We start from the raw sequence: 24,187 nt of genomic DNA on the forward strand, positions 1-24,187 counted from the left end.
CTGTTCTCTGACCCCAGATAAGTTTATTAGGGTACACAATATTTTGGGGAACACAATACCACCACAAAAAGTTCAGCTTCTTACCCATATCTTGGGTCCAGTGCAATGGCCCTGGGGTGCTCCATGGCTCCTGCTATCAGTGTAGCTCTCAGAGAACCATCAAGTTTAGACACTTCAATTTGGTCCAGATTGCTGTCTATCCAGTAAATGTTGCCTGCTATCCAGTCGACCGTCAGGCCTTCTGGAGTAGCCAAGCCATGTTCCACAACCACTTCTATGGCACTGACACCTGTTAAAAAAAAAAAAAAAAAAGGAAGCCAACATGCATAGCCATTCAAGAAGGTACAGAAGACAAACCCACTGTGGCCACAGCCCAAAGCACATCAGCTTTGAAGGTCCTGGTGAAAAAAATAAAACCTAACAGAGAAAACAGATTTCAATATTTATAGTACCCGGTCTTCCCAACCAGAAATTTTCACTCTCACAAACTCTTCCAGGACTTTTGTAAAACAACGAAGTGACAGCAATATGAAGTTGTAAAACAGTTACTTCTTGTTTGGGGTTTTCCTGACAGAACAAGAGACTTACTAAAACAATGAAATATGGTGGGAAAAACTAGGCAATTTAATGAAAAGGTTGTCCTTCAAAGGGAGAAGTAAAGAGGAAAAGTCTACCTGCATTGACAAGCATTGTGCTTAATAACCACACCATTTTCTGTCTTTGGTTAGGCGTCTTAGGTAACTTCACTATTTGCATACATAACCTTAGCGAACATAAGTCCTACGTCACACTAATCCTGTTCCCTGGGTCATGAGCCTGGTAGCAGGTCAAAAACATTTAAAATGGAAAGTTGTTATCATCGGCTGCATAAAAATCAGCAGTTGGGTAATGTCTGCGCAATTTCTTATTTATCTGCTACTTAATTTCTTCCAGAACTAAAAGAAATTCATTTCACAGCCGTTGTCTAATGTATATTCCGTGCACTTCATGACACTGTCAGTGGTTTCCATTATAAACTTTATGTAGTTCACGAATCTGTTCTCTAAAGTCACAATTTTTAGTGACTACATGAACATAAGACATAAGAGGTACTTTTTATATTTTCACTATATTGTGTTTAAGCGTTACTAATTTTGAAATTGCAAAGGTGATTTCAAGAGAAATTAATAATTTGATAGCACTTAAAATTGCAAAACCACAAAAAAAACAACATTTGTAAGTGAAGCATCACACAGCTTTATCTAAAACAGTACCTGTTGCTTATTAGACAGAAGAGATAAGTTTAATTATGGCAAAAAAGTAGTTCATATATTTGAAAAAACATTTTCATTACTTCTTTGAACTATGTTGAAATGTGTTATCCAAATAAAAATGAGTTACTATAACTCCCAAATCCAATTACTAGTAAATAGAAACCAATCTTTTCTTTTTCTCATAGGAAACACATTTTCTTCTCCATAACTCTCAAAAAAAATTCAAGGAAAGACAATAGATTGTCTGGGCCTGGCCACTTCTTGTTCCTAGCACATCTTCATATTGTAGTTAATCTTCTGTTTTTACACATACAGAGAGAACTCACAGTCAAAGATTAATCAAAATCTTTTCTGATATTATATATTGCTATTCAAAAACTAACTTCATTATTCAGTGAAACTTCAGTACACATACCTCCATTCTCTGAAAGCTTGCCTCTGTATATTCTGTCTTCCACAACATCTGTCCAATAAAGCAAACTTTGATTGAAGTGAAAATCAAGTGCTATGGTGTTTCTCAGTCCAGGAACAAGTAGACTATAGTCTCCTTTATGCAGATCAATCCTTCGAATTTCATGGCGTATAGAAAAGATGATGAATGCCTCGAAAGGATCTGCAAGTAAATGCATTTTGACCAAATTTAGAAAATATTTAACTTGGTTTAAATTAAAATGCTCTAGATAAAATTCAAATTATTAATTTTCTCATTGGATCTAAGGCCCACTCTGTTAGAAGGAAACCATATAAGCCATTGTTAAAATTATCTTGAACTTATAGCTAGAAAGGTGGTATGTCCTAGGTAAGTATCTGATTCTCTTATTTTGTTGAATAGACATAGTAAAATGACTCCTAATTTCTTATTGTTATACCCATAGGTCAGAGACTCTCTAAATCTACATCAGAGAAGCCTCTCCTTGCAACACATGGCAATTAACACAGAGACATCTCCCCCCCCCCCCCCCCCGCCCAAATGGTCAATGAGTAGAGAATAAGAGGTTGTGTAGTGCTTAGTCATGAATGGAATAGACGTATCATACACTTCCACATAAGGCTTATTATCATTGTAGAAGAGGGGGCAGAAAGATTTTATGAGTCAGATATGATTGAACATTAAGGAAACAGTGTTTGCCAGACCAGACACCACAGGACAGTTGTATATATGAATCCACAACAATTGTGACAGCATGTGCAAAATCTAAATGAGCCCCAGTCAGAAAAATCCCAAGAAAGAGGAGGGAAGGTAGGTATGAAACTCTGCTACTAGCTGAGGTGAAGGAAAGTCAGTTATGTTTAAGGATATAACCACTGGTAGGTACACTGCAAGCTAGGACAGGTCCCACGCCCAAGAGTTGCTGGACAGTACAAACTTGGTTAAGAAGGAAGGAAAGAAGGAAGGAAGGAAGGAAGAAATGAAGGAAAGAAGGAAGAGAGAAAGAAAGAAAGAAAGAAAGAAAGGAAGAAAGAAGCAAGGAAGGAAGGAAAGGAAAAAAATTCAAAGCAGGGTGAGACAGAATTGGAGGGTGGAGGGGATAGTTAGGAAAGGAGTTGTGGGGTGAATGTTAAAAACATTCCCCCCAAATTAATAACACATATATATTGGTTTTAGAATTCTGACACCAAAGAAGCAGGTTTTTTTTTTTTTTTTAATTTTAACTTGAACTTAAAAGGAACTTGTACACTTTAGATTTATATTCCATTATACAAGGTATCAGGGTTTTGCTTCTTGAATTTGCATACACATGATGAAAGTATTCTGATGAAAGAACAAAGGAAAGGGCCTCACACCTATGATACTTAGACATTTTCTATTTTCTTGGCATGTTAGCCGACAATCCAATAATGCCTAAGTAAAGTCCAGGAAAACTAAACACTGGTGGAACTGATGAAGAAATCCAGGATTTGTAAGTGAAATTGAAAAAACTAATGACCCAAGGGAAACTCAAGGGAACCTCTTACAAGTAGAATGTGTCAAGCAGAAGGTAGAATATAAGGATTGAAAAATAAAGTAGAGGATCTAGACCAAAAAGGTAAAGAAAATTACAAATAAAACAAGAAAAGACAAAAATCTTTGAATTGCAAGAATAGATGAGGAAATCCTGGTAAACATAATAGATGAGATCTTCAACAAAAATCATAGAAATACACTTCCCCATATGAAAGAAAGACATATTCATACAGATACAAGACACGCACAGAACATCACAGAGACAAGAAAAGAAACTCCCCACAGCAAAACATGATTAAAACACTAAGTCAGAACAAAGGAAATGTATTAAAATTTGCAAGACAAACCAGTCACACATATAATGGAAAACCTATCCAAATATCAACTTAGTTCTTGTTTGAAACTTTGAAAAGCAGATGAGTCAAGAGCAAAGAATTTCAAGTTCTAAAGGACAATGACTATCAACCTAGAATATTGTATACAACTAAGGAGAAAGAAAACTTCCAATAATACAAACAGCCTAATAAGAGTTCCATCAAGAAAACTAAACTCAGAGGAAATAGAGAAAGCAATACTTAAGGCTGTACAAGAAATAAGCATAAAAAATGAGACAGTAGAAAAAAACAAAGCTATAGTTCTTGAAACACAAAATACCATTGCTATCTCAAACAGCAGAAAAAATCAACAACATGATAACTATAATTAATATACACCTTTCAGAAACAACTTTAAAAATTAATGGCCTCAAATCTCTAAGACAAAGGCTGAAAGAAGGGATTGAGAAATTAAAGTCATCTACCTGTTTTCTACAGAAAACATACCACAGCTTTAAAGTTACACACTACCTTCAAGTGAAAGGATAGGCAAAAATACTTCAATCAAATGATACTAGAAAGCAAGTAGACATTGCTATATCAATATTTGACAAAAACAGACTTCAAAAGAAAACTAATAAAAAGAAGTAAGAAAAACCACTTCATTCTAATCAAGGGACTAATTAACAAAGAACACATTACTATCCTAATATATTTGCACCAATCTCTGGTATACTCAATTTCATAAAAAAATGTACTACTGGAATTAAAGACACAGATTATTATCAATACATTAGTATTAGGTGATAACAGTATCTTATTTGCTCCAATAGACTGGCCATCTGGGAAAAAATAGAGACACACAAGAATTAATTGACACCACATATCAAATGAACTTAACATTTATCTACAGAATATTCTTCCTAAACAGCCAGTGGAAGCTGGCTTCAAAATATAGAATAGACCACACTTAGAATACCAAACAAACAAGTTTTAGCAAATTCAGAAAGACTAAAATAACTGTTTACCCTATTTAGCCATGATATACTGAAACTTAAAGTTGACAGCAAGGAAATCTCTAGTAAGCACACGAATCCATGGAAGTTAACTTATTGCTGAATAATGAATTGATCAAAGAAGAAATCAAGAAAAATATGAGTCCTCCTGGAACTAAATGAAAATAAATAAAACACAACACAAAAAAAATCTCTGGCATACATTACAGGAAGTCCTAGGAGAGATATTTACAGCTCTAATTACCTACATTACAAAATATCACTAGGAGCACAAATAAATGACTTATTTATGTAACTAAAAAATCTTGGAAAACAAGAACAAATCAAATCCAAACCTAGCCAACAGCAAGAAATAATAAATATCAGAGCAGTAATTAATGAAATGGAAAAAAAAACTAAATGAATATAAAATGTCTGTGGAGAGTAGGACAAGAGTAAACATATTAAAAGCAATGTATGAGAAACCCATAGCTAACATCTTACATGGAGAAAAACTTGAAATAATTCCATTAACATCACAAATGAGCCAGGGATTTTCACTTTTCTCACTCTTTTTCAATATTGTATCCAAGGCACTAGCTCGACTGATAAGGCAAGCAAAGGAAATTAAAGGGATACAAACAGGAAAAAAAAAGTCAAAATTATTCCTATTTGCACATGACATAATACTATACATTAGAGATCTCAAAAATTTTTATCAGAAAACAATTTGAAAAGATAAACAACTTCAGCAATGTGGCAAGATACTGAATCAACTTGCTTAAACCAATAGCTGTTCCATACAGCATCAGCAAACAGAGAGAGAAAGAGAGTATGAATACACTCCCATTCATAATAAGATCAAGGAAAATAAAATATCTAGGGACAAATCTGATCAAAGAAGTAAAATCCTCTGAAATGAAATTCCTAAATCTCTGAAGAAAGAGATAGAAAAAGACACCAGAAAATGACAAAATATTGCATGCTCATAGATTTCAAAAACCATTCACAAATTCACAGCAATCTTAATCAAAGTCCCAATCTCATTCTTCACAGAAATTAAAAAGTAACTACCCTAAAATTAATATGGAACCTAAAAAGGCCCGATACAGCAATAACAATCCTGATCAAAATGAACAATACTGGAGGGAATACCATTCCCAACCTCAACATATTATAGAGCCATAGTAATAAAAATAATGTGGCACTGATGCAAATACAGAAATATAGTCCAATGGAACGAGTCAAAGACCCAAACATGACTAGGCATAACTACAGTTATCTGATATTAGAAAAATATATCAATAACATACACTGGAGAAAAGACAGCATCTTTAACAAATAGTGCTGAGATAACTGGATGTTCATATGCAGCGGAATGAAATTAGACTCTTATTTGCCACCTGGTACAAAACCCAACTTTAAATGAATCACAGACCCTAGTGTGAAACCTGAAACACTGACATATTAGAAGACAACACAGACAGTGCTCTATGTGATATAGCTGTAGGAAGGGAATTTCCGGATAGAACTCTATTTGTTCAGGAATTGAGGCCATCAATTGATAAATTGGGAATCAAAATACTAAACAGCTTCTGAATAGCTAAAGAAATAATCAGTGGAGTGAAAAGAAAGTCAATAGAGTGGGAGATAATCATTGTCAGCTGTACATTTGACAGAAGATTAACATCCATAATATAAAAAAGAAACAAAACAAAAAATAACAACAAAACTAAAACAAGCAAACACACAAAAACAAAACAAAAAACAGAAACCAAAGAATCCATTTAAAAATGGGCTTTGGATCTGAACAGAGAATTCTTAAAGAAAGAAATAAACATTTTATATATATATATATATATATATATATATATATATACACACACATATATATAAAGTGTTTATTTAAACTATACATACATATATATATATATATGTATGTATAGTTTAAATGAAATTTTACCCTGTGGAATGACAATGCTTCCCCCAAAATCTATAGCCTATTTAACAAAACCCCCCACACTAGGCATGAGAGGAATTTTTTTTAGTTATTTTTTCATGATTTTTCCAAGAGACTCCCAAAGCGTAATAGACCATTACAATTGCCCTTAGTTGCCTCCAAGAAGTTGACAGTAAGTCTCCATTGCTTAAAACACTACACACTTTACATTTAGGACCTGAAGGGTCTGGATTGAATTTGATCTTGAAGTCTTCTCCCTGCTGACTAGATTTCATGTGCTAGAATGTGCCATGCCAGCTTCCAAGAGAGGGAAGCAACCAATAGTCCTATTCATCTATGGTGCCTATGAATTAAAACAATGAACAGCATGGAGTACTATCCCTAAACCTGCAATAGTGGCACCTGTAGCTTGGTAGTAACCAACAGCCCTCTCTATCTGGAATTAAGGCCTTCTCAATAGGAAATAAATATTTCATGATACTAGAAACCTAGATAGCTACACAAAGCTAGTGAAGTCATGGATCTCTAAAAAGAATCTATAACTGCCACTTTCCTAAACCAGCATAATCATAACTACATTCTAAATAGTTATATTTATTCTTACAGATAAGAATATATCTTATTCCTCATTAAAGAAAGGTCTCTTTACAGTAGATAAAGACCGTTATAGAAAAGCACAGCAGAATAAAATCCAGAAGACAAGTGACTGTGTTGTGTCTAGTCTCACCTGACAGGACACATATACAACACAACTCCTTCACCTGGGGCTTATGTTTTCTAGAGAAAATGAAAATGGAAAGAATGTAACAGCTGTAGGAGCATCAAGTTTGCTGTAAGATTGTATCTCCTACAAAAGTCAGAGAAGCCATATCCATGAAGATTTATCAACATGGATGCTTAAACAACACCTGAACAATGACATCTAGAGATCTGCTAACGTGAGAGGGAGGAATCTCATAGGGTTCTAATCCTAGACAAAGAACTATAGATAATTAAGGAACAATGAGAGCAGGAGAAATGGTCTTCCCAGAGAAGAGTACATCACTTGGTATTGCTATGGTTATTTGGTTATCCAACAGCAAATGGTCAGCTCTGAAACCATATACATACAAGCAACATTATACAGAATGAGCATATATATATATACACACACACACACATATGCTGGCAAATTTTAGCTCAATACCATCTACAGTCATCTGAGAGGAGGGAACCTTTGTTGAGAATCTGCCTCCATATGATCAGACTGTAGAGCAGTCTATAGGGTGTTTTCTTAATTAGTGATTAATGTGGAGTGTGCCCAGTATACTGTGTTTAATGTCATTGTTTGGCTGGTGGTCTTGAGTTCTATAAGAAAGTAGGTTGAGCAAGCCATGAGGAACAAGCCACAAGCACCACTTTTCTATGGCCTTTGTATCAGTTCCTGCCTCCAGGTACCTGTCCTGTTTGAGTTCCTGTCTTGAAATCCCTCAATGGATTCAGGATCTGTAACTATGATTTAGGATATGTAAGCCAAATAAACCCCTTTCTCCCCAAGATGATCTCGATTTTGATATTTCATCACATCAATAGTAATGCTAAATAAGACACACACACACACACACACACACACACACACACACACACACACCCCACAGTGTGAAGATATGTCACCGTGACTGATTTAATAAAAAGTTAAATGGCCAATAGCTAGGAGAGATTTTGGGGGCAGAGAGAATGCTGGGAAGAAGAAGGTAGAGTTGCCAGTCGGACATGAAGGAAGCATGACATGTAGGAGATGAGATAACAAGCCATGAGCCATGTGGCAGCAAGGAAATTAATAGAAATGGGTTAATTTAAGTTATAAGAGCTAGTTTCATATTAATAAGTCTGTTTGGTTATTTGGGAGCTGTTGGAAGCTGGCAGGTGGGACAGAGAAGGACAACACACACACACACACACACACACACACACACACACACACACACACACACACAAACCATCATAACAACAATTAAAGAAAAAATTACCATGATGCATAAATTTCAGAAAGAGCTCATGGGAGGAAGAATAAACCAGATAGGTTGGAGGGAGGAATGAGAAGTGGAGAAGGAATGTAATTGTTGTTTAATTTCAAGCAACAAAAAATGTTTAAAAATAGTATCATAGTAATGGAGAGATAGCAAGGATGGCTACTCAACCATAAAGACCAGAGTTTCATCACAACACATAAACTGGGCAGCTTAGTAAAACCTGTGACCTCTCCTCTCAGTGATCTGATGCTCTTTTCCTGCCTCCACAGACACATATGTGCATACACTCAAGCAGACACATACATTAGACATAAGCACACAAGCACCTAAATAAAAAAAAAAAATCATTCAAAAAAGAAAAGCCATCATGATTCTATTCCCAGTCCAGTTCAAGCATGGATGGAAGTGAAAATTGGAAATATGTAAAAATAAGGATGACTTTATTTTTAAATTTATAGTTAAATGTTTCATTACCTGGAAGTTATTAAACTTTTATTATCAATTTCAGTGTGTATCTTGCCCTGTACTGATCACTGTTAATAATAATAATATGATTGGAACATGATTTCTGTAGGATGAATGGCCATTTTGAGGGATGGCTACATGGTCTTAAAGACTTCTTCCATTTTAATGTCAGTATAGTTTCCTTTATGAAAATATTGTTCAAGTCTAAGCCAGTCCTTTGAATATGGGCTCTCATAATCTCTCTAGACACAGGAATATAATCTGATTGGCCTGAGGTCCATGTGAGACAATTGACGTAATTTCTTTTCTTCTATGGCCACAGAGCTCTTGTTCAATGTTGGTAGTGTTTATGTTTTAGTAATTTGAACTATTGCTATAGAAGACAGAAGCAGTTACAGAGAATGAAGCAAAAAAGACCTGTTGAGGTTAAATCTCATAGAGATCTGAATTTATAGTTCAAAGTAATTAATTTGAACTAATTTTGTGTCAATTGCAGCCAGTTCTACTTTTCTCACTCATCTCATTTGCTCTGAGTAGTCTTTCATGATCAAATAACTAACAAAGGCCCATGACCCTTATAACACATCATTCCATCCTCTATCTTGTTGGAACTGATAGCCTGTACAGGCAATGAGTGAAGTATGAAAGGAAGCTTCTCATAGTAAGCAGAGCCAAACCCAGTCTCAGGCTCACATGTATATGTGAGCATTGTCGATCAGGAAACCTATTCAGAATACCTCCAGAGATGTGGGCAACATTAGGTATGTAGTTGTGACCATTTTGTACAGTGAATAGGTGCTATTCAGCACTATGACCTTTATTGCACATTACTGCAATAATAGCTAACTGAAAGGGTGGAAATTGAGCATGCATATAAGAATATCCTATCATATACAATTAAAATAGATCTAAAATCCATAAAGAGAAAACACTCAGGTCTCAAATGATTGTAACATAGACTGCCTGGCTAGACCAGAATAGGTCTGCTAATAATTTCAATGGCTAGGTTTAGCCACCAAATGTGATAAGCTGGCAGACTGTGGAGTTAAACTAGCCAGCTGTACTTAACAGTCACCAGCAGAGGACTGGGCTGCCTGCTGCTGTACAGATGCACATTAAGTGCTAAATGCCAATAAACTTGCTTGCTCACTCTTTGTTTTTTTCTTCTCTCACACGTTTCGATGTGTGTGTGTGTGTGTGTGTGTGTGTGTGTGTGTGTGTGTATGTGTGTATGTGTTCTTTGGTGTATTATGTATGTTCTTATATGTGTATATACTGGTGTACAGATGTACATGCATACATGATCAGGGAGATTAGAAAGTCAATGCCAGTGTTTTCATTGTTCACTTTCTTTCTTATTAGTTGAAGAAGGCCTGTTATTCAACCTAGAGCTCACTGATTCAGCTAGACTAGCTGGCCTGTTGAATTAAGAACAGGAAAATGTATGTTAATATGGATTCATGCCTTGCCAATTTAGCTCCATGACAGCCTTGAAAAACAAACAAGCAGACGCCATCACAGGGAGCATATGGCTTTGGAGGGAGCCCAAAGCCCAATTCCCGGAGAGCTGCTCACTGTAAGGGAAAAATGTCTTTTTCAAGGGAGGTGTGGGGAAACTGTGTTTCCACACATAAAATACTGCTGTTGTAGCATATATATAAATATATATTGGTGTGGTAGCATATATATGGAATCTATATATAATCACATATAAATATTGTTCATTATTTCACAGAGCTGAATGTAAGATCTAAAACTAAACAACTCTTAATAGAATACATACAACTTTATTTTAGTTATCTTCAATTAGAAAAAATCAAAGTTTTTTAATAAATGAAAAAAATAAATTTAATTTTATCAGAAATTATATATATATATATATATTTCCCAAAGGAACCTATTCAGAAGGTGAGAAGACAACCCAAACAACAGGAGAATATTTCTCAAACATACTTTTGATATGAGACTCATATCCAAACAGATAAAGAGGATGTGTGATGGATTGATGAACATATGGATGTTCCTATTTAAAAGACATAGTTAGATACTTTTGTCTGGATGATGAGTGAGTGGTTGTGATCACCTAAACGTACTCCCCACAGCATCTGTCAGCAGGTAAACACAAATTCAAAACATAACAAGGGCCCTTTTCATACTTTTTGCAGATGATTACAGTCAAAAGGAAGACAGATGTTAAAACTGTACATACTGAAACCCTCCTATACAGAAGGTGGAATGTTCAAGGAAAGTAGCCATTTTGTGTAGCATTTGGTTGTTTCCCAAATCTTTACATATTTCTGTATTTAGTAACCATAGGAACCAGTAATTCCAAACCTACTAATACATTTTAAAGACAATTACAAATGCATGTCAACTGAAAACATTCATATAAATATTCATATCAGCCTTATTCCTAATAGCTTGCAAAATGGGAGTAATCTACTTGTCAATCAAGTGGTGGATGAATATATAATGTTGTATTGCACAACCATATAATAGACATTATTCATCAATAAACAAATAAACCAAGCACTGATATATTCCAATTGGAACAAGCTTGCCATCAAAGCATGCATAATGTTTGATGCTATTTCCAGAAAGTGTCCAGAGCAAACAAATCTATAGAGACACAAAATAGATTAGGAGTTTCCAGAGTGTGAGATGGGTACATTAATAGGAATGACTGTTGAGGAGCCTGAGCTTTGTTTTGGGGTCAATTAAAATATTCTCATCTTAGAATGTAGTAATGATTGATGTAAATGCACACTTTGAAATGGTGAGTTTCATGGATTATAAACTGTATTTCAACTTACTTGTTATTAAAATGTGTAATGAATGTGCAATTTTATGGAAGTTACAAACTATATAATATTCACACTGAACTTCACATGGACTCTGTGGGTCTACCATCTGGAGATTTACTCTGAGGGCTTACCAAACTCTAAGAACTTTTATGAAGGTGGAAATGCAACCTGCCAGCAACCCCTACTGCTTCTTCTAAATGCACTTGTGTCCAATGAATGAAACAGGGTACTCATCTGTTGTATAGCTACTTGCTCAGAATTGAAATCTGCTTCTGAAGGGAGGGAGTCCCATAAAACTGAGGATAATAAAACTAATCAGTAAGTAATCACTCTGGGAGATGGTAATCTATTGTGGAGCTACCTATATGCTGAGCAAAGAACTCCGGAACACAGCTTTACTGAATAATCATCGTGGTGGATTTTTGGTGTTGTAGCTGCTTTTCAATCACCAATGTTCACTAAGGTAGACCTGAGTAGAATCCTTTCCTTGATCTATCATTAGTGCCATCTGTATGTTTTCACATCCCTGTGGAGGAAAGTCACACAAACATTCTTCAAATAAAGTCAACTTGTAACTCAAAGATTAAGGAAATAGAAAGAATTAAGTCAAAGAACAGAGAAAAGTAGTAATCATGGGAATAAAATTTATAAAATGGAACAAAAATGATTATGCCAAACAAACAAATAACAAAAAACCCAAAGCCATTCATTGAAAGGCTGAAAAACTATAACAAAACAATGGCAAGATTGACTTGTATATAAACAGGTTTTTACATGAGCACATAAGCATGCACATCCCAATATAGTTGCATACATGGAAAGCAAGATAAATAACACACCAAGAATGAAAACAGAATAATTATGAATACAAAAGATTTAAAACCAAGCCAGTGAAATGGGCTGTTCTCTAGATAAAGGTGTTATGTATCTGATTTCAAAATTTAAAAATCTAAAATTTCTAACAAATTAAAAGTTCAATTCAGTTGTAAAGCTCTAACCTCCAATCCAGAGTGAAAGAAGGAAAAAAGGGAAAAAGAAGGGATGGAGAGAAAGATAAACAAAATGAAAGACATAGAGAAGGAAGGAAGGAATGAAGGAACGAAGGAACGAACAAACGAACAAAAAAAGAAGGAAGGAAGGATGGGTGATGGGCCAGTGAGATGGCTTACTGTATAGAGAAACTAGTAGCCAAGCCTGACAACCTGAGTTCAATTCCTTGGACCCACATGGTGGAAGGGAATAAGTGATTTCTACATCATGTCTGCACGGCTCCATTCATATGACAGATAAGCTAATTAATTAATATTGAAAATAATTATGAGATGAAAGAAAAATTATGAGTTACTCCAAATAATGTGTAGAATGGTAGTAGTTCATGTATGCTTCACTGATTTGTAATAAGGCAACAGTAGAAACTGAGAGGACTAGTAAAGTTTTACATCAATTAAAATAACAGAAGGGACACGTTCATTTAATCTGGTGTTTTTTAACTTGTTTTTACTTTTATTGTAGTGTGTGTGTGTGTGTGTGTGTGTGTGTGTGTGTGTGTGTGTGTATCATTTCAGAGGTTTGCACATGCCAACCAGGCACTCCCAGTCATATTTTTGTAATTATATAGAAAACAAAATTTTACATAAAACATTGTTTTCCATAGAGTAGACTTAGTCTTAAATATTTGAATGACAGCATCCTCAGCTGATCAGCAAGTATTCAGGCAAAATGAAAGAACTAAAAAGCTTGTGGGAGGATGAGAAAGATTTCTTGCTTCTTTGCAGCTAGTGTTAGTAGTGAAGCAATGGTTTAAGAATCATGAACTCTAAGATGTTGTCTAGCACAGTGTGTAGATTATATCCACACTCCTTGGAAATATTTGATACTAATGAAATATAATCTGCACAGCTGAGGAGGCATATACATTTGAACACATGTCTCAACTGTGCATATTGAGATGTGTATATGTCACATAAATTTGATACAACACACTATTGGGAGCAACCTCAAAGCCCTTGGATATGAGAAAGCTGACAGTAAAATGCTGTATATCAGTTAGTTAGGAGAAATAAACATAACAATAAAAATAACACAAAAACTCAAAATACTCTTTGAGCATAAAAATACTCTTTCAGATGACTATATTATGCATAATTTATGTAATTTCAAAACCACAAATAATATTATAGTTTTTTGAGAGCACAAACGAATATGCTAGCTGTACAAGGTGATCAATTATGGAGATGCCAAGATGAATACACAGAGGGCTTTAAATTTAGGGAATATTTCATTGCCTTAGAAACATTTTAATCAAAAATGTTCAAAGCTTTTTCAAGTTCTTGTATTTATTATCGTCTCTTTGAGCTGAGAAAGCCCCATTCGATAAATACTTACAGAATCGTGCTTTACTAAGAGAAACCATATTGAATGCTGAGTCTAGATAGCTCCTACTAGTATCCATACCTTTGAGGTTTCTTCTGACTTTTTTGATCATTATTTTCCCTTTGGAAAAATAAAACTGCAATGAATAATCCAATATGCTACTTTATAAACTAGTGGGAAACCAAGAAGACTGAGTTTTAAGATCTCAAGTTGTACAGTGTTTTTACTTTAACCAAAAGATGAATATATGTAATTGAGAGATCAAAACCAGTGAATAATTTCCATGTTTAGTTCAATTTTGTCATATATATATATTAGCTGTGTTTGGCACAACTTCAATTCAGAATGAATATTAGTTCAATGAAATAACCACCTATTTTTATATACATCTAATGATCTTCCAGTATAATCTTAGCTAATAAATGAATGAATTTAGCAGCCCGACCTTGTGTGTCACAGTCTTATGGAATAAGAGACTTGAAAAGTTCCTGCTTCTGTATGAGTTGACACTTGTGCTAAACAAAGGTTACCACAGCCACCTTCACAGTGTAGAATTCTTATAAATGTAATCCTTCCCAAGCACAATGTGAAACACACTCAGAAAATGGCTATCTGCATTTACCTTCTCTTTGATTTCCTGTAAGTTCCACTACAAGTTCACAGAATAATTTTTATAAGATGGAATTTGAAATCAGTAGATTGGTTTAAGAAAATATCCTCCCTGTTCCTCTAGACTGTTTTGAGGTAAATTGTTATCGTAACTCTGCAACTCACAATTCTATATGAACAGCTCTGTTTCCTTATCATATATATCATAACCTCAAACAAAGAATGATTTTGTAGTTACAATTCTTTTTCTCTGATTTCAGACTTACTAATTATTTTTCTGTTTCTGCAGTTAAGAATTTATTTGACTTTCTATGTTCCATCAAAAATACATTTACTTTACAGAGAACACTCTTATACTGTGGTAAATGGTTTATTATCTCCCAGCCTCGATGTATTGATTCCCCCTTTTTCTCCATTCCTCCACCTAGAGCCATCTAGAGAATGAATAATAGTCAAATAATACTAAAGTGCACTACTCACAAAGGAGGAGGCAATAGAACCTATGAAATGAAGGCAAAGATAGACTTTCCAAATTTACTCAAACCTCTGAATTTGGGTCAGCTGTAAATAACTTTAATTTTTTCTCCACTTTTCTCTCCTTTTAACTTTCTCCACTTTTCAATTATTTTTTAATATTTCTGCTTTATGTTTTAGTTTATAAAAGCACTCACCTCTTTTTTTCTATTGACAAATGTTGGGAGTCTGCATTCCCTATGTGTTTATGTGTACATATGTAAATTTCTGTGTGCAGAGGTGAGAAAAAGAGAGAACTCATTAATGTAAAGGTGAAAGAAAGAATTTTTGCATTCTAAGAAATAGTCCAGTGGCCTTTAGTAGATTATATTCAATATTTTTAATCATAGCTATACGTCATAAAAATCAATTCATTTATATTTTGCATAAAAACACTGAATGTCAAAGAGATCTAGTGGAGGAAAAAGAATGAATCAAAGAAACAAAAGAGGGGTAATAAAAGAGAGAATTTAGTCAAGAAATGTTAATGTGATTGAAATCAGCAGACTAGAAGATATTTGCAAAGTCTGTGTTTTAAAGTATAGATTCAGTTCCTACAAACTAATAATAAAAGGTAAGTAAAAAGTAATGAAGGTCTTTATAGGAAAATGACCCCAAACTAAATAAAACAATAGTATAATAAGCATGTAGAGAAATTCTCAAATTTTGAACTATGAAAAAAACAAAGAAGCAAAATTCATGTTACTCCCATAAATTAAAAATAATTAAAAAAACAAATAACAAAAGCAAAACAAAAATGTAGAAAATCAGAAGGGTTTGAAAGCTGCCAAAGATGTGGGAACTTAAGAAAGTTACTGTTGGCACAAATGCAGACTGCAAGCATTCTGATGAACAGCTTGCTGTATTTAGTAGTAATAACTGTAAAGCACACTCATTGATTCAGTGACACTGTTCCAACTATGTGAGGATTATGTGCTTGAATAATTGGTCCCCAGATTGTATCACTGTTCAGATGGTTGTGGAATCTTTTCAGGTGGGATCTAGCTGGTGGACACAGTTTCTGGTCACTCCACAGCTCCAGCTCTCTACTTCTGTTGATGATATAGAGTAAGTAGCTGCCACATGGTACCATTGTCTTGGAGATGTCTACCCTCATACCTTCCTCCACTATATTTGATCATATGCTTTCAAATTCTCAATCAAAATATAAAGACTTTTTACCTTTAGTATTTGTTCCCAATAACAAGAAAAGTGCCATGTACAGAAAATTAGTACCTAGTAATTTAGTTGTTGCTATATAAAACTTTATCATGTGGTCTGTAGGCCTTTGTGTCTATTTGCAGGAAGTATATGGAAGAGTTTGGAGCTACAAGCTAGAGAAGCCCTACATAGTAATAAGTACAGCTTCATGGGTTATTCTAGTAGAGCCAGGGAAGAACAGAACACTAATAGAAAAAAAAAAAAAAAACAGACAGTGGCAGCCTGAATCATGAAGTTTCAGAAAGGAATAAAGATGCTCTTGGGAGATGGGTTAGAGACTATTCTTGTTACATTTTAATAAACTATGCTCTGCTTCTGTCAGTAGGTTGAACTCAAAAGTAATAAATTAACTAACTAGGTGGAAAATGCAAGATAAATATTTAGAACAGGGCCTAAATACTGCTCATTAGTTTTAGCCAGATTTATGGTGAGAAGACAGAAACTAAAACATTAACGTGAAAATGTACAGTTTGAAGAGGAAGGGAATGTGAGTCTGGTTAACGTTGTACTTAGATTGTGCTGGGAGATGTGGCTTCCACTGTTAACAGAGACTAATACCCTTTCTACTGGGGCAACAGGAAAGACATCTTGAATGTAAACCTAATATATGGAAGTTTCTAGAACACAAAACTGAAGACTCATTTGAAAAACACTCATCTGAAAGAAGAGTGCCTGAAAAGATATATTCTCCAGGGTGCTCACCTGGAAAATGGCACCCTAGGGAGATATTTTTCCCATGATCCACCATGAAAGCACAGAGGCTGCTGAGGCTGTGGTTCATAGTGGCCAAACAAAATCTCACAGGGACAACAGAAGTTGACATTCTCACATGGTGCTGCTTTTGCAGGAATGAAGAATGCAAGAATTATGGGTCCTACAGGCTTGTACCAAGGCTCCAGATAGAAGCAGATGAGGTCAGGCAGTGTGTGATGGATAAGATTGAGCATGAAGAATTACCCAAGAATTGGAATTATGAAGATGAAACCTATGTTGTAATGAAGAATGTAGGATATTGGAGGTGCCAGAAATATACAACTAAGCCTGTGTTGATTAATATCAATTGTCACCTTGATGAGATGTAAAGGTCCCTCTGAGACAGGCCTTTAGGCAAGGCAATCAGGGGGATTATCTTGATTAGGTTTGTTGTAGTAGGAGGACCTGCCAACTGTGGGTGGTGTCATGCCATGGACTGAGATTCTGGACTTGGGTCCTATTTTGATAAAAAGAAGAAAGTACAGAGCATTCATCACTCTCTGCTTCTTTACGAAGGACACAATGAAGCCAGATGCCTAGAGTTCTTGCTGTCATGATGGACTGTAATCTCAACCATGATAAACCTTTTTAACCTTAAGTTGCTTTTGTCATGTTATTTTCTTTTTTTATTTTATAATTTAATTTAATTTTATATATCAGCCATGGATTCCCCTGTCATCAGTGAATGGAGCAGGCTCATTATCTAGCCTGTACTGTAAGCAACAGGTCTGTAGGGTGTGTCTACCCAAGCCTAAAGGATTCCCCAGTGGAGCCACCCACAAGCCTCACCTATGTATATATATGGAGTTCTAGGCTTTACAATAAAGAGTGTTTTGGCCATGAGCTGTCAGGGGTGAGAGTGGAACATTATAGTTTGAAAGTTAAATGTTTCTCCTGGTTTGCATGTTTGTAGAATTAGTCTCCTAATTAATGACCCTTAGTTGTAGTGGGAATTCACTCTGCCCATGACTGTGGTCTATCTGGCCTGATAGAGGTGGTGCTTCTTAATTGCCTCAGTGACTGCATAAAAGGGAAGAGAACGGTGATTGTGCTCTCTTGGGTGATAAAGACCAGATCAGGCGGTGTCAAGCAGCATGTGATTGGTCCCCAGTTTTCCAAGGATTCTGCAACTTATTTACCTTATCCTGTATCAGTGAGTCTGTTTTTCCCCCATAGAATGAGATATATGTACCATTGAGGCTCTGGTTACATTTACTGGGACCTTACTAAACATGGTGCCTATCTGCCAGATGAAAGGCCAGAGGAGCAGTGCTTCTGTGTTAAGTGCTAATATGCTTACAGACTTAGTTTGCTACCAATTTGTTGCCAAATATCAAGGAGCTGCCAAGTGCTCCTACCACCATGGAACCACATTGTACTGGCTGATTTTGTGTGTCCATTTGACACAAGCTAGAGTGATCAGAGAAGACAGAGCCTCATGTGAGGAAATGCCTCCATGAGATCCAACTGTAAGGCTTTCTTCTCAATTAGTGATCAATGCGGAGGGCCCAACCCATGGTAGGTGGTGGCATCCCCGGACTGGTGATCCTGGGTTGCTGTGGATAGCACTGTATATAAATAAAATGCTGATTGGCCAGTAGCCAAGCAGGAAGTATAGGCAAGACAAACAGAGAGAAGAATTGTGGGAAGAGGAAGGCTGAGTCAGGAGATGCCAACCCACCATCCAAGGAGCAGCAGGTAACAGGCACACAGGTAAAGCCATGGAATACATGGCAACATCTAGATTTAAAAAAAAAATGGGCTGAGTTTAAGTGTAAGAGCTAGTTAGTGGTAGGTTTGAGCTAATGGCCAAGCAGTTTTAAATAATATTGGCCTGTGTGTGTTTATTTGGGTCTGAGCAGCTGCAGAAACGCAAGGACACAGGAGCTGGGTGGACACAGGAAAACTTCAACTACACTGGGTTCTATTAAAAAGTAGGCTGAGCAATCCAAGGGCAGCAAGTCATTAAGCAGCTCATCTCCATGGCCACTGCATCAGCTCCTGCCTCCAGGATCCTGTCCTGTTTGACTTTCTTTAATAATGAAAAGCAATACGGAAATGTAAGCCAAATAAACCATCTCCAACTTGCTTTTTGGTCATTGTGCTTCTTTGCAGCAATAGAAGCACTAACTAAAACAATCACTCACCATTATTCCCTTACTACTGTGATGGACCAAATCTCCTTTAATCATGGGTCAAAATAAATCCTCCTTCCCTGAAGCTGCTGCTTCTTGGGTAATGAGAAAAGTAACTATGTAGGGATTAAAGAATTGTTCCAACACCCTATAAGAGACATATATGTACATCTATAGAATTGTGAGTTGGGGGCAAGTTGGAGATATTTATTTGGTATATGGATAAGCAACATCATGTGATACTATCTAGTGATACACATAGAAGATGAGTTGCACACACATCACAAATAATAAAAGCTATGCATAGCAAATAAGTTAGATTGTAGATTATACCAAAGGTAATTTTTTCATAATTTACCTAAATTAAACTGTATTTATGCATATTAAATATAGTTATGCATATGATGGTCCATACTTTATAAGAAAGTATCTATGACAAATTTGAATGGTCTCCTCTTGGTGAGGAAGAGAAGAGGGCTTTAGAGACAAAATAAAAGAGGGGAGACTAGGAGGAAGAGCTTACATAAAACAATGATGGTTCTGTGCTGAGAAGTGAGGGCTTTAATTAACTCATCCCTTCATTCATGATCTCATAGCAATAAAGGGAAAGAAGGAGATAAATGAAGTAATGAGTATGCTGGGGGATGTCTTTCTCTATGCTGTGAATATATTTTGTTCCCATTGGTTAATAAAGAAGCTGCTTTGGCCTATGGCAAGGCAGCTTAGAGACAGGCAGGAAATCCAAGGAGAGAGACAGGGAAGAAGAAAAGCAGAGGCAGAAAGATATTGTGAGCCTCTGACAAGAGAAGCAAGGTGTGAAAGTACTGGCCATGTGGCAACTTATAGATTAATAGAAATGGGTTAAGTTATAAGAGCTAGCAAGCAAGAAGCCTGCCATAGGCCATACAGTTTGCAAATAATAAAAGCCTCTGGGTGTTTAATTGGTACCAAGCATCTACAGGACTTGGGTGAGAGAGATTCACCCAGACAGTAAGGCCAGACAGGACTGGAGAAACCTTCTGGATACATGTATATATGTGTTGTGGAAGAAAAGATAAAAGGCACAACTATTTAAAATAGGATTTCACAACCAATATGCTACATACTACTAGCTATAAAAATTTATATTGAAAAGATGTATAGATTATTTGAATAAGAAATCTTGGTTTGAAACGTTGAAAAGTAAAAGCTCTTGAAAGCCCGATATTCAAAGGTATTGTGGGAGTGTGAGAGCACCTGGGGCTGAGAAGAGGTTGCATGATGGCATCAAAGAGAAGCTCATCCTTAGAGTCAGGAGAATAAATGGCAAAAACTTTGCTCTACTACCTCTTAGCTACAATCTTTGAACAAACGAATTTATATTTTTTCTGAGTCTCAGTTTCTGTGGCTAGTCAATGAGGGATGTGTTACCAATGGAATTTAATACCCATAGGTATTTAATAATGGACATTATTAATGAAACTAAAGTAAATATTGGGAAAGTGTTACTCTTGAAGAAGACAGTGTTAAAGAGTTTACAGAATGTAAATTTTTAAAGAGAATGTGGGTGGGCTATAAAGGCCATTGGTGATGACACTCACTGATCAAAGAAGTGATAAGCATGGTTCTATGTGTGTGTGTGCATGCATTATGTAAATATGCATATACTATGCCTACAAAGCACTTATACTATGGCTTCAGGGATGCTCAGTGGAAATGTAAAAAAACACCAGTTTACAGAGAAGACCAGCAAACTGAAGGCCCTGGAGAGCATGCCGAAGAACTGAGGATCCAGAGTGATACTTAAAGTTCTGAGTGGAGATCGAGTTGGGAAAGTGTTATTTTACCAAGACCACCTTATAAATACCTTACAGCATCATCTCACAGCTTTTTACACTTTCACTGCTCACTTCTCCTCAGGGTAGGCCAGCTGCTTCTTTTCACTTTGACCTTTTCCATAGACTTGACCTCTTTAATCAACTCACATTATTCTCTCTCATTCAGTCTATGAAAAGCCTATTTATGTCTAGTTGCAGTGCTTTCCTGTGCATCAACCAGAGAAACTAGCTGCTGAAAAACTACCGCTTTTAGTAGATGATGGCATATTTATCGACCTGTGCTGAGGTCAAGATGCTATTGGCTTGCAGAATACAGTAGCATCCCAGAGTTACTGCAAGGGAAGAAAAAGCAGTACCAGACAGGAAAAGTCAAGACTATTGAGAATGTGAGTGAGAATCACTGAGAATGCTGAGGAACAGAGGAGTAGTTAAAGTGCTGACAAAACTCAGCATAATTGAAGGAGACAAGAGAGATAACACATAGCCAACATACATAAATATGCATGTGTATATGTATATATGTATATATATGTATATATGTATATATGTATATATGTGTGTGCATATATATGTATGTGTGTGTGTGTGGTTCTGCACAGGTGTCTTCCAAGGACAGAAGCTTTCCCATCAGATCTGGAGCTGGAGCTTAAGATGTTGAACTCCTGATGTGGTGCTTGGATCTGAGCTTGGATTCTCAGGTAGATCAGAAAACAATGTTAACCACTGAGCAATCTCTCCATCCCCATAATCAAAAAAAATTTTTTTTAAGTGGCCTGTTGATATGCAGGCAATTAGAATTGTGAAGAGAGAAAGCTGGTGTCCTTTAAGATGTAAATGTCAAAGAAATTAAATTTTAGCAGATCACAATGTTTCAGAGTAGAAAGGAGTTCGCTAAGTGAGTGTGTGCACATAGGTATATGTGAGAATCAAAGATTGTGAGAGGTACGAACTGTGCCCAAAGATGGTCATTTCACTTCAGTGCTTGTGAATCTACATCCACAATCTCCTTCCTAAATCATAATATAAATTGGCAACAATAAATTTTTTTCATCTAAAAAGTGAAGAACTGGAGGAATAAGGACAAAAGTGCCGTTCTTTAGAAAATGTGATTTGCTTCAGGATAAGAGGAATCAGGAAGAAAGCTATTATATTCTTCACAATAGTGGGAGAAACATGTTGTGAACTGGCCACAGGCTGCCCACCAAAGAGCAGATGGTAGAGTTAGGAAGATATACGCTCAGCATCAATTTCCTGGATTTTAGATAGAACATTCCAAAGAATGATGTTTGGAAATTAAGGCAATGACAAAAGAGAACACTTCAGAAAACAAGAGAGTAGATAGAAAAGTGAAATTTGTAAGATTTATTAAATAAAAACTAAAGTCATTTATAATCTTATATTTAGCAAGTAAGACTAGGTGTGAATTTAAAAAAAAATAACAGCTCAGCAATGCAGCAAAAGCTAGCTTGTGAAGAATTTGAAATGTAAAAAATAAATATATGAGAGCACTACAAAAAAATTAGGATTAAGAAGAACAGAAATGTTCTGGCTCTAACTTTCTTGAACCATAGTATCTCACATTCTTTCTCTTTTCCCCTTCTTTTTGTATTTTTGAAATGTCAGGATGAGTTAGCATCTGTATTAAATTCAATAGCAGAAACACATTATTTTTAAAAAGGATCATGTAAAGAAGCTGGAAATGAAAGGATAACACACATGAAACCTTTATTTGGAAGTCGAGCAGTTCCCTATGAGAATTCATTTTTAATATGCTATGAGGCCTCTGCTTTTTCAAAGAGATGAAATAACAGAAATATAGAATAAAATTCTTATACACAGACAATTAAATCAAATAATAAAACATATCTATGAATAACACAAATGTTGACAATAGTATTAATTTCTCTGTTTCAAGGAACAATTTATTATCAACTGGCTAAATTATTCATGTAGGAAAACCTTCACTTCCATCTAAATATTATAATACATGTTTGTTTTCCTCCTACATCATAAACAAAGCAGGTGTGAAGTAAACAAATTATGAGTTATGAGATTGTTCTCTAGGGATTTCCTCCCAGGCTGAGCTTATGCCAACTGCATTGGGGATTAACTTTGAACCTGATTTCATGCAGTTTAATTTTAGAAAAATAGAAACTTATTAGTTTTTAACTCATGAGTTATTTCACATAATGCTGACCCACCCCAATACTCTTATAATTTCATCTTTATCAAAGTATAATTTAGGCTCCCACTGAACTATGACCATAACAATCTGTGATCAAATCTGGTATGTTTCTCTACTCTGAACAAAATGACTCTTCTCACACATCAAACTGCTTCTTTTAGTCTCTTGTGAGGATTAATTTATTTAGAATCTTGGAGAAGAAAGAGTAGAATTAACATTCCTTAATATTATTGTGAAGATTCAATTGTTAACAAGAGAAAACGCCCACACAGTACCACAAAACACAATAAAATTAAAAGATTAAAATGATTTAATGACCTAAAACTATAATAGTCATTGGCTATGTATTAATTTTTCCAAACTGTTTCCTACTTCAAATGAAGGAAAAATCAGTAATGTGATTTTTCAACTTTAGGTTTTTCTTATTTCATTAGGATGATAAATAAGAAGGAAGGAAAAAACAGGACTATAAAAGAGTCAAATCAAACCATGATCATATATCTTCAGGAATATGATGTCTTACACAGGGAAATATATATGGAAATAAGAATAAAAGGCTTAATAATAGAAATGTTTGGTTTAGTGGGGCTCAAAGAATAAATTGGATTTCTAGGAAAGACAGGGAGAAAATCTCACCTCAGTAAAAGAAATAAAATGAATGAGAGCTCATGGTGCATACACTCTTGGAAGTCCAATAAAGCATATGGACTAGGGGACTTTCATAAAACACAAGAACTAAAAGTTACATGTTTATGTGCATAGGCCAGAAAATAAATATGTTGAAATGCAGTCACTAAGATTAATTAAGATGACCTCCAGCCCAGAAGACTCCT

The 24,187-nt window shown here is 35.5% G+C and overlaps 1 protein-coding gene across 1 annotated transcript in view; it reads right to left on the reverse strand.

Moving 5' to 3' along the window:
• Lrp1b (LDL receptor related protein 1B) overlaps nucleotides 1–24,187 on the reverse strand; it is a 1,617,914-nt gene that overhangs the window by 678,755 nt on the left and 914,972 nt on the right. The window contains exons 24-25 of the mRNA XM_059258831.1: nucleotides 1,669–1,866; nucleotides 85–289 (exon numbers count right to left, since the gene is read on the reverse strand). Coding sequence (XP_059114814.1) covers nucleotides 85–289; nucleotides 1,669–1,866 — 403 coding nt within the window. The remainder of the gene's footprint in view (nucleotides 1–84; nucleotides 290–1,668; nucleotides 1,867–24,187) is intronic.

Source organism: Peromyscus eremicus, chromosome 4, assembly GCF_949786415.1.
Source record: "Peromyscus eremicus chromosome 4, PerEre_H2_v1, whole genome shotgun sequence".
NCBI lineage: Eukaryota > Metazoa > Chordata > Mammalia > Rodentia > Cricetidae > Peromyscus > Peromyscus eremicus.